Source organism: Pseudorca crassidens, chromosome 16, assembly GCF_039906515.1.
Source record: "Pseudorca crassidens isolate mPseCra1 chromosome 16, mPseCra1.hap1, whole genome shotgun sequence".
Taxonomy (NCBI): domain Eukaryota; kingdom Metazoa; phylum Chordata; class Mammalia; order Artiodactyla; family Delphinidae; genus Pseudorca; species Pseudorca crassidens.
The window spans coordinates 77803493-77815772 of NC_090311.1; the positions used below are offsets into that span (position 1 = coordinate 77803493).

The 12280-nt window shown below is 45.4% G+C and overlaps 1 protein-coding gene across 1 annotated transcript in view; it reads right to left on the reverse strand.

Moving 5' to 3' along the window:
* Positions 1–12280, reverse strand: part of ACTN2 (actinin alpha 2) — a 77754-nt gene that overhangs the window by 10218 nt on the left and 55256 nt on the right. The window contains exons 11-15 of the mRNA XM_067711003.1: positions 10870–11017; positions 8851–9001; positions 3953–4061; positions 2132–2272; positions 18–200 (exon numbers count right to left, since the gene is read on the reverse strand). Coding sequence (XP_067567104.1) covers positions 18–200; positions 2132–2272; positions 3953–4061; positions 8851–9001; positions 10870–11017 — 732 coding nt within the window. The remainder of the gene's footprint in view (positions 1–17; positions 201–2131; positions 2273–3952; positions 4062–8850; positions 9002–10869; positions 11018–12280) is intronic.

The following is a 12280-nucleotide window of genomic DNA, read 5'->3' on the forward strand; positions in this document are numbered from 1 at the left end:
CCCCCTCAGTCACCCACCTTGTCCCACTTGGACCGGATCTCGTCCACGGTGACAGTGCTATAGGGGTTGCTCGAGCTGATCCTGATGCTGTAGCTCTGGATCACCTTCTCCACCTCGTTCTGGATGGCCAGGATGGACTGCCGCTCGCCGTCGGCCTCGGGCAGTGTGGCCTTGAACTGCTCGTGGGCGGTGATCAAGCTCTAAGCCAGAGACAGAGCGGAGAAAACCCGACTTACTTCAGTGTGAATTTTACAGGCTTGCTGTTCCCTTCAGCACGCATATAAATGACTTCATAACTGCGGGAATCTCCAGTGGAAGACAAATTCTGGATGTCTTTAGAAAAGCTACCTGGTGCACAAAAGTCAAGTTCCTCGAAAAGGGAAAAAAAGATCTCCTGATGACTCCTTGGTGGCTATTAATCCAAAGTCTTCAAAAAATAATTGTTTTCTTTTAAAAAAATTATGTTTGATTTCATCTTATATGATCCCCAGCTATTGTTTAGGTCTGACTCGCCACTGACATACAGAACTTAAATCAGGGCTTCCCTGGTGGGGCAGTGGTTAAGAATCTGCCTGCCAATGCAGGGGACACGGGTTCGAGCCCTGGTCCAGGAAGATCCCACATGCTGCGGAGCAACTAAGCCTGTGCGCCACAACTACTGAGCCTGTGCTCTAGAGCCCGTGAGCCACAACTACTGAGCCTGCATGCCACAACTACTGAAGCCTGTACACCTAGAGGCTGTGCTCCGCAACAAGAGAAGCCACAGCAATGAGATGCCCGTGCACCACAACAAAGAACAGCCCCCGCTTGCCGCAACTAGAGAAAGCCCACGCACAGCAACGAAGACCCAACGCGGCCAAAAAAAAAAAAAAAAAAAAGTGTGGCTGTGTCCCAGTAACAGTTAAAAAAAAGAATTTAAATTAGCTGCCCTTTCTAATGACCAAGTTTACCTATAGCCCAAGAAAAGAACGTCACATTTGCTGCCTTTATACCTAAAGATCACCAGGAAGTACATCCCTTTCTCCAAAAGAAAAGGCCACAGAAACCAACTCCTTCCCCTCAGGCTTTATAAAACCTCCACTTAACAACCCTATACCCTTGGACCCTAAAGTATAAGACAGCAGCCCTTTATACTCAGCTGCAGGAAGGTGCCACGTGGACCACCTTCCAGGGCGAAGCTAACACTCAGTTCAGATGCTACAACAGATTAGCTGCTAACACACCTTTCACTAAACAGAGAAACTACTTCATGCATCAGGTATGGCTTCCAAGGCATACTTAGACATCTCACTTTTTCCAAAAATAAATGGTTTTAGGTTGCCAACCTCTGCTTAAGAGTCTATGCAAGAAACACCATCACAGCTTCTTTCAGAAGACAAAGGCAATGTTCAACAAATTTCTTGCCTCTTACACCCCGCTGCAAAGCCTTCTAGAATGGCCCTTGGCAGGGAGATGTGGGTTCAAATCCCAACCTTCAGTATTTCCTTTACATCTGGATTCTTTTCGATGACCTATCTATTTTACAGAAAAAAGAGAATCTAAAAGTATTTTCTCTATATTCCATTATACGTCAAATTCAGTATACAATGGTCTCTAATATATTGGGTCCTGGCTATTGGAGAGGAACGCTCCTCCCTAACTCGATCACTTAGAGGTCTTATTTACAATCTGAAGCTCCAGCAAAAATCAAAAGCAGAACATTTTGGATGGTGGGAAGCAGAGGGTACTGATTGGTGGCTTCTTATGCTTTACGATCCGGCAAAACCCTATAGATCTTAATGAGGGGTAATATGCAAACATCTGCAAAGTAGTTAACTCAGCAGCCAGTAAACTCATAACCTGCTGTGACTAACCCCAAGAGCATATGTCTGTCTTGCTCGTATGATTCCACATTCCATTTTAAAGAACAGACCCTTTTAGATGTAGTCACCACTATCTGGCTGATGTTAATTTAGTTGCATTAAAGAGTGGTATACACATTTTTAAGCTAAAGGCCAAAGGGTAATATGGGTTTTCTAACCACATTTTTTTTTAAGTTAAAAAATGAAACAAAACCAAAAAGAGAACTCTACGTTTTTAAAATTACGATTCATTTCTGGTACAGTGAGAGCACAGAGCTGGCTTCAGTTACCTGGATTTCCTCAATGCTGTGGACAATAAACATGTCTTGCAGATCCTCCATGGCGCCTTCCATCCAGTTGTTGAAAGGAGCAGCTCTCTTGGCAAACTCCAGGTGAAGCTGATCGATGGTTTCCAGCAATTTCTCAGTTCTCTGGAGATCAAATAGAAACCAGTGTTATCATAGGTTAAATCATAAAAATTCTCTGAACATGTAAAGATGCACTCCAGAGCAGTAAACTATTATCTGACTTTTTTTTTTTTTAATGTATTTATTTATTTATTTTTGGCTGTGTTGGGTCTTCGTTTCTGTGCGAGGGCTTTCTCTAGTTGTGGCGAGCGGGGGCCACTCTTCATCGCGGTACGCAGGCCTCTCACTATCGCGGCCTCTCTTGTTGCGGAGCACAGGCTCCAGACGCGCAGGCTCAGTAATTGTGGCTCACGGGCCCAGTTGCTCTGCGGCATGTGGGATCTTCCCAGACCAGGGCTCGAACCCGTGTCCCCTGCATTAGCAGGCAGATTCCAAACCACTGCGCCACCAGGGAAACCCTATCTGACGTTTTGATGGTCGCAATCCTCTCATCATTAGCTTGTGTATGCAAAAGATGAACTGATGTTCAAATGATGAGGCTGAGCCCTGCAGGTCTCCGAAGTGCCTTGTGCATCAGAGATGGATTTAACAACATCCAGAGTCACACTGTTCTGAAAGTACTTAAAATCCTCCTCCACATGCTACTCTTTTGAAAACTGAGACTCCACATAGGGTATAGAGGCACTTGATTTCAGCTAAAGCAGTACTTTGTAAGTTATAGGACCTGATTCCCCAACCGTGCTGGTTCACAGGAAATTCACGGTATCTTCCTCATTTTATAATCAACAGTGTGCCTTTCCCAAAAGTCGCCTAGAGAAGACGGAAGGAACTACAGTTCCATATTCTTAAATCCTCATTCAGGATTTCACACAGAGACCCTCTTTGCCTTTCTGAGCACATGAAAGCACAGGGCTTTAAGCCACCGAGAATGGCACTACACGCTTCCTATGGCAGACAGGGCGGGGAGCTGGCACGGAAGCGTCTGGTATCTTCAAGTCTTCCATAATTAGATTCATTTTTCCTCCTGTTCTAAAATATTTGAGCTGTCTCTGTTATATGCCTGGTCCTTCCTTTCTCTCAGCCTTTTTCTTTAGGTGGATATGTTAACCGCTGGCTGGCATCCAGGAAGCTTGGTATCACATGTGTTAAAAGTTTCATCAGAGTCAGGGTGAAAAGACTCAGAAAACTGCTAACTGCTTCTTTCTGTCACGTCGTCTGAGTCTTCCGTGGTGAGAGACGATGAGGTTCAGCTAAAAACCAGCTGTTTCTCCAAGCCGTATACTTGAACAAGGCCAGATTCATCCTGATTCTGTTTCATATCCACTTTTCCTTACTTCAACATGTGTTGCCATTTTCCCTTTGCACATCTCAACTTCCGTTCCTCCTGATTTCCTGACTCATTCATGGCTCAATTTACTCTCAGATAAGGACTCTGGGGGAATTATCTGCCATTACTACTTCACACAAAATGAGTTTATACCGTTATCTCATTACTACTACTGGACTTCTGTTTCTTTAATTCAAAAGGATGCGTCACTGCCGTATGGATAAATTAAAGTACAAAACTACCGACTTTCCATTTCCCTCTTTCTCCTACTTTTCATGTTCTCTGTAGAAGCTCCCTTCCCTAGATAATCTGTTTCGATTTAAACACACCATACCACAGAAAAACAAAGGAACAGTGACTTACTGAAAGAGCCCCTATTAAAAGATTTCGTGCCAACAGGTGGCTTGGAGACTCACCTCCAGGGCCTCTCTCCTCTTCTGAGTGAGCGTTCCCAGCCTGTCCCACTGGTCACAGATTTTCTGGCACCGATCATTGATGTTCACAGCATCGTGATAGTCCAGTTCACTATCAGAAGGGAAAATAAAGGTTGACTTTCCCAGATGACGTGAAGAAAAGTGGACATGGGCTCAAAATAAACAGATGATAATTTTTTTTAAAAAAAAAAAGATCTGATGGAGAACTGGCAGGGTATTTCAGGGTTTTGTTCATCATCACCATCACAAACATGATCACTATTCCCTTACATCATGAGAAGAATTAGTAAAACTCTTGGTGGGCAGCAGATTTCTAAACAGAGAGAAACGCTGTCTTCTCGACAATGTAGGCTAACTCTATTCTCCCTTTGTTTTCTTGGCCAGGCCTCCGGAGTGCATTATTTTTAAGTGGTGATGTACCTGTAAATGAAGCCAAGTATCTGACCTGGAGGACAGTCCCAGGGGCTGTGCTGAAGCCACGGGGAAGGGAACATCAAATGAGTCATGCGGGAGGGAGGGAGGGAGGGAGGGAGGGATCAGCTTGCACCCCTTCGTGTCCTTGGCTGCCCTCAAAGGGCACGGGGCTGGATGGGGCACCACGTCCAGGAGGGGCACTGGGCCGCTGAGCCTGGCAGGACAGAGTCCTTCCTCTTCTGACAAAGATTCCAACTCGTCTTATGCCATTCGTGTGACAGCAGGAACAAAATGATTTCTCACTCCGTAGTCCCTCTTCCTCTCCAGCTCCGTCTGTACATCCTAACGGGATCTTGGTGACGTGAAGTAACTGAAACTTACCATTCAAGCAGATTCTCGACTAGATGGTTAACCTATTATCTCTGGGGGTAAAAAGTTTGAATCCTGGACAAAATGTAATCACCCTTTTAGTTAAGATGAAAGCAAGACTCAGGGAGGTTTAAAGACCTCTTCAGGAGACTTCTCCTTCAAAAATGGTCCAAGGTGAGGCTTTTAGGAAACTCCCTCCTATCCATCCAAATCCATTTCCCTGAAGCTTAAGTTTATTTCTTCTTCCAACTCTAAATGAAGGCAATGGTTGTTTATTACTTGTTTTTTCTCTTAAGTGATATTAGCTTGTCCTTATTGAATGTTACTGTTTCTTTTACTGAATAAAGAAGATGCATACAGTTGTGATCTGAGTGTCATTTCAGTGGGTAAGAAGCTCCCTATCACCTAATGAAAGCCTGTCCAGTTCTTAAGAGCAGCTTTCTACGTACACACACTTCACTAATTGAGATGGATTGAGATTCTGTGCTTATTATTATAACCAGGTAACCAAAACCAACCAAAACACACCAGCAATGTGCACAGCCTTGAATACAAAGTGAAAAGGCCATGGCCCTTCAAAATGCAACTATTAAAGAACAGAAAGATTTCAAAAACAAAAACCTAGGAACCGTCTACTGATCCACAATGGAGACATCAACACTAATCTCTCTGTGGTTATCTTTAGGGTGTACATTTTTCCCCTCTTCTCTAATTCATACGTACTAGCTCTATACCTACTTGCTTTCAAGAACTTAGGGTTTGCATAACTGTGCATACTATTTTTATTTTTATTTTTTTAATAATTTTATTTATTTATTTTTTGCTGTGTTGGGTCTTCGTTGCTGCACGCGGGCTTTCTATAGTTGCAGTGAGCGGAGGCTAATCTTCGTTGTGGTGAGCAGGCTTCTCATTACGGTGGTTCCTCTTATTGCAAAGCACGGGCTCTAGGCGCGCAGGCTTCAGTAGTTGCAGCACGCAGGCTCAGTAGTTGTGGCTAGGGCTCTAGAGTGCAGGCTCAGTAGCTGTGGTGCACAGGCTTAGTTGCTCTGCGGCATGTGGGATCTTCCCTGATCTTCCCACGGCTCAAACCCGTGTCCCCTGCATTGGCAGGCGGATTTTTAACCACTGTGCTACCAGGGAAGCCCTATTTTTATTTTTTGTACTTTAAGAACTGCACAAACATGTTCGTTATTTTAGAAAAGGTAAAAAGGAAAGGGAGACTAATAACAGTAAGATGAGCACATCTTAAAATTCTGTGGTTCCTCTCTCGACTGTGTAAAGAAATACACATTGAGGATAACCGAGAATAATAATAATATAAAATTATTACTTAAATTTTAAGGGCAACACTTAAAACCATTCCAAATTACTTATGGGAGCTATGATAGAGCATTCAATTGCTTGAGTTTCTCCCCCTTATTTTATCTGTAATTGTTAACAAGCAGCCAAACAGCCAACATGCAAGAAGCATGAGAAATAAGAGTAAGGCCACAATCATCAAAAAATCTAGAAACAATAAATGCTGGAGAGGGTGTGGAGAAAAGGGAACTCTCTTGCACTGCTGGTGGGAATGTGAATTGGTTCAGCCACTATGGAGAACAGTATGGAGGTTCCTTAAAAAACTACAAATAGAACTACCATATGACCCAGCAATCCCACTACTGGGCATATACCCTGAGAAAACCAAAATTCAAAAAGAGTCATGTACCAAAATGTTCATTGCAGCTCTATTTACAATAGCCCGGAGATGGAAACAACCTAACTGCCCATCATCGGATGAATGGATAAAGAAGATGTGGCACATATATACAATGGAATATTACTCAGCCATAAAAAGAAACGAAATTGAGCTATTTGTAATGAGGTGGATAGACCTAGAGTCTGTCATACAGAGTGAAGTAAGTCAGAAAGAAAAAGACAAATACCGTATGCTAACACATATATATGGAATTTAAGAAAAAAAATATCATGAAGAACCTAGGGGTAAAGCAGGAATAAAGACACAGACCTCCTAGAGAACGGACTTGAGGTTATGGGGAGGGGGAAGGGTGAGCTGTGACAGGGCGAGAGAGAGTCATGGGCATATACACACTAACAAACGTAGTAAGGTAGATAGCTAGTGGGAAGCAGCCGCATGGCACAGGGATATTGGCTCTGTGCTTTGTGACAGCCTGGAGGGGTGGGATAGGGAGGGTGGGAGGGAGGGAGACGCAAGAGGGAAGACATATGGGAACATATGTTTATGTATGACTGATTCACTTTGTTATAAAGCAGAAACTAACACACCATTGTAAAGCAATTATACCCCAATAAAGATGTTAAAAAAAAAAAAAAAGAGTAAGGCCACAAACACAGCGAACAAATTAGATACGAAGACCACAAATAATTAAGAATATTTTTAGGCAAGGCCAAATAGGAAGATACTCTTAAAAGAGGCCATCTCTGTTAATTAAGGCATTTGCTCTGGTTAAGAATGAGCAACATGGGGGTCTTAAAATGTAACATATCATAATAAACATTTATTATTGGTTGTTTAAAGTTATCATTATGTGACAGGCTCTAAAAATTGTGCAAATATATCCGTGGTTATAATGAGAGAGAAGTAGGGAGTGAAATTCTGTATTTTTCAAAAAGAAGCAAGGGTCTTAAAAAAAAAAAAAGCTTAGAAACACTGCAGGGAGGCCCCTCTCCCAGAGGGTGGCCACAGCCAGAGGCAGCACCACCTGGACCAGCAGGACCTACAACTCCCACTGGGTAAACCAGCCTGGGCTCAACCTCATGCTAGCTCCTCCCATAAAAAAGCATGAAAAAGAAATGGCACTTATTTGCAACAAAGAAAAGTGGGGCCTTAATGTTTCTTCTTTCAGAGGTGTCTTGTTTTTGGTTTCTGGGCGGGCAACGTGGTCCCGTCTCCTGCACCCAGGCCTGGGTGAGGCCACCTTTGCGAGCCATGCTCTGTCCTGTTACTTGTTTCTCATCCTCTTGGATACGAAGCTGCCTGTGCTGGGGCTGGGGGTGTTGCCCAATGGGAGGACACAGGGATGCTACCACAATCAAAGCACCAGAGAGGAAGTCAGTGCATCTCTTTATATTAAAAAAAGGGCTTCCCCGGTGGTGCAGTGGTTAAGAACCTGCCTGCCAATGCAGGGGACACGGGTTCGAGCCCTGGTCAGAGCACCTAAGCCTGTGCACCACAACTACTGAGCCCGCAAATGGCATTATTTCACTCTTTTTTATGGCTGTAGTATTCCATTGTATATATGTACCACATCTTCTTTATCCATTCGTCTGTCAATGGACATCTGTCAATGGACATTTAGGTTGCTTCCATGTCTTGGCTACTGTAAATAGTGCTGCTATGAACACAGGGGTACATGTATCTTTTTGAATTTTAGTTTTCTCCAGAAATATGCCCAGGGATTGCAGGATCATATGGCAACTCTATTTTTAGTTTTTTAAGGAACCTCCGTACTGTTCTCCATAGTGGCTGCACCAATTTACATTCCCACCAACAGTGTAGGAGGGTTCCCTTTTCTCCACACCCTCTCCAGCATTTATTATTTGTAGACGTTTTGATGATGGCCATTTTGACTGGTATGAGTTAGTACCTCATTGTAGTTTTGATTTGCATTTCTTTAATAATTAGCAATGTTGAGCATCTTTTCATGTGCCTGTTGGCCATCTGTATGTCTTCTTTGGAGAAATGTATATTTAGATCTTCTGCCCATTTTTTGAATGGGTTGTCAACAAGGACCTACTGTATAGCACAGAGAACTATACTCAGTATTTTGTAATGACCTAGAAGGGAAAAGAATCTGAAAAAGAATAGATATATATATGTATAACTGAATCACTTTGCTGTACATCTGAAACTATCAAACACAACACTGTAAATCAACTATATTTCAATTAAAACAAAAAACAGGACCAATCCCATCACAGGGTCCTCTGGCTTGGTTCTATGGGTACATCTAAGACAGGACAGGAAAGGCAAGCTCCCCTGCCCCTCTCTGGGAATGCCCGGGGAAGCTCTCCACCGAGTTCTCGCTTGGACCCAGGGCTCAATGTCAGCACTGGCATCCACACAGAGCACATACTTGAGCTCCTGCGCGATGGCCGCGATCTGCTCCACGCGGTCCTGGTGCGCCGCCAGGTCGCTCTCGAATGCCTCGTGCTTCCGCAGCAGAGCCCGGACTTCGGTCAGAGACGCCGACTCGTAATCCTTCTGCAGCAAGATCTGCTCTTTGCCTGCAATGGTTGTAGCAAGGGAATGCGAGTGCTGTCACACTTCAGCCTCTATGCAAAGTACTGGGTGATTCCATAGAACCAAGAGGAGGAAAGGACAGCCCCGAGAGTCAGAGGCCACATTTCAACTGGAATTCAGGCTGTCACTCTGCTAAGGCCCCGAGTCCCTCTGTGTTCTGAAAGCTCGTGTCTACAAATACAGGGCGGAAAGCACGCTGAGCACTTTCTAAATAACAAGTCTGTGATAAACCTAAGAAACAAGTATCTGACTTTCCCGTGAGATGCTCAGTTAAGTTAGTAATTATTAGCTCACAGAAATTACCTGGAATTATTAGGTAAAACACTTGTACTCTATTTGTCTGCCCATGGGCTCAACCTTTACTCCAATTCTTTTTGTTTGAAAGCTTTATTCTTTTAGTGTGGTTAAATGCAGCTTGTGATTTTTTTTTTTTTTTTTTTTTTTTTTGGCGGTACGCGGGCCTCTCACTGCTGTGGCCTCTCCCGTTGCGGAGCACAGGCTCCGGACGCGCAGGCTCAGCGGCCATGGCTCACGGGCCCAGCCTCTCCACGGCATGCGGGATCTTCCCGGACCGGGGCACGAACCCGTGTCCCCTGCATCGGCAGGCGGACTCTCAACCACTGTGCCACCAGGGAAGCCCCCAGCTTGTGATTTTTTATGTAATAACATTAGAAAAATTTCTCTCCGAAACTCCACCTATTTCCCCACAAATACTTCCTAAGTTAAGCAACTGCTGTGGTTATAACTGGACCCATTTTTATTCCCTGGTTGATGACCTTTAAGAATTTAATTCCACAAAGCTAGACGTGGAAAGCAAATGTTCACATGTTTAATGACAACACAGCACTTACCATCCGCCAGACACCAATTTTACTACTTTATAATACAAACTCATTAAGTCTTCATCAAAACCCTGTGAGGGAGGTATGATTGTTATTCCACTTTGGAGAGGACGCTGAGGCCCTGGGAGGTGAGAATGCATCCAAGGCCCACAGCTGGGAAGTTATCAACTGCATGTCTGTGCCTGTGACCGTCTCGCTGAGCAACGCCAACAATCAAGCAGCAAGAAAGCAAAAGGGACCCAAGGGATGAGGGGAACCTCCCTGCCCTTTCTCGAAATAGATTACCATGCAATGAGGTGAATGTTTTGTTCTTTAACCTCAGCAAACAGCAGAGCCAAAAAAATCATGACCATAGTATCACGGCCATGGAAACGGGTATGTCTGCAAGGCCTGAAAGGAGTAGATGAATCTAAGTGAAACAAAGGAGTTAAGACTATAGAAAAGCACACCTCGTGTTCTTCCTTTCCAAGCAGATTTTCTAAGTGGGCAATTATGTTGCTTTGCGGCACTTAATAAACCTTCTATCAGCAGAAGCTAGTGTCTGGGCCAGGGCTGTCTGACCTGCTGTTAGGGAATAAACAGATGCTTGTGGAATCAGATAGAAGAAAGCGGGGGAGGCAGGAGGAGGCGGATACCTATGCAGGTAAGTGTGGGAAGAACGCATTGTGAGTCCTGTTTTATAAAAACATCCATCTTCATACTCACCTCCTTTTCTTTCTTTCTTTTTTTTTTTTTTGGCCACGCCACGCTGCTTAAGGGATCTTAGTTCCCCAACCAGGGATTGACCGGGCCACGGCAGTGAAAGCGCCGAGTGCTAACCACTGGACCGCCAGGGAATCCCCACACCCACCTCTTGAAGAACCGCAGTACCTGGGACAGCACACGAGAGAGGGGCGAGGGCAGCTGCCCACAGGGTCACAGGCGCCAGGGACAGTGGTCACTGCACGTGGGGCTCTGTCCATAGCTCAGGCCCGATTCTCCAGGAGCCCCACCACATCCTGTGGACTCACCGTAGGCCCAGGTTTCGTGCGTGGACGCCTTCTGCCGGAACTTCTCTGCCAGGTGCTCCACGCGCTCCAGCCTCCGGATCTCATTCAGCAGCCATTCCTCGTAGCCCTTCTCCGCCTGCTCCAGCCGCTGCCAGGCGCCCGCGATGTCCTGGGATGGGTGGGGACCGGCGAAGGCACGTCCGTTACGCCCTGGCCTCCTGGGCCTCTCTACGAATCCCCTCCACCACGTCCAACAGTGTTTTCCTTTGTGTCTTCTTGTCTTTCCCTCACCCCTGTGCCTCCACACCTGCCCCAAATAGCCATTCAAATGTTTTGGCTTCTAAACATCTTCATTACCACTGCACCCTTTTAGAACTAAGATCACGGTTCTCATCGGCGAACATTTAACCTGATGCTTCTCCGGATGTGGACAAAGGCTAACAGGGCTTTAATTTTCTGGCTACGAGAAGATGAAGCCTCACAGTGACTCAGCCCAAAACGACTCTGACTCAGCGACTGGGTTCAGTCAGCCATTAACTGTCTCCCCGGCATCACGCACGTGCCAGGCACAGTGAGAGCCTTGGATATAAGAGTGAACAACAGCACCTGTAAAGTTCCCTGGGCCCCCGTGCAGCTTTCATGATTGTTGGGGGAGAAAGACATTAAATAAGGCATTCAACAACAAGTGTAATTCCTATTTCCGATAGCGATACACTCTGAAGGAAAAACAAATCACGGTCAAGGGATGCTGATGAGAGCACGGTCGGGGCAGTTCCTTTAGGCGGGTTACTTAGAGGAGACCCCTCTGAGGAGGTGGCATTGGAGCCCAGACCTCACTCATGGAAAAGCCAGGTATGTGATGAAGTGGGGGACGAGCTAAAGGCCCGAGGACGGGGTGCGCTCCACGTAGGGGAAGGACCACAGAAGGCGCGGCAGCCGCACAGTGGGTGAGGGGTAGAGCAGCCAGAGACATGGTCAGCAGGGTGGCCGTGGGGTCAGACCACATCGGATCCCAGATAAGGAATCTGGATCTTATTCTAAGTATTTCGGGAAGTCACTGGAGGGTTCTGAGAAGAAAGGAGACACGCTCTGATTTATATTTTAAAAAGATGACGGCAGCTGCTACGTAGAGAATGCATTTTAGGGGAAAAAGAACAAGAAAAGCAAGTGAGAGGGTTACTGCAAGGTTGAAGGAGAGACACTGGTGGCTTAGCATAGGCGACAGCAGCTGAAGGGCTGCTCAGACTTAAGATATAATCTGGACGCAGAGCCAGTGGCACTGGCTGAGGAACCAGGTACAAGAAAGGGACAGACTAGGAGGATCAGTGATGACACCTGGGGTTGGGGCTTTAGTAACTTAGGGGATGGTGATGCTATTTACTAAGACAGAGATCACTGCGGGAGGACTCTTGGATGTTAGGTTTTGAGACAT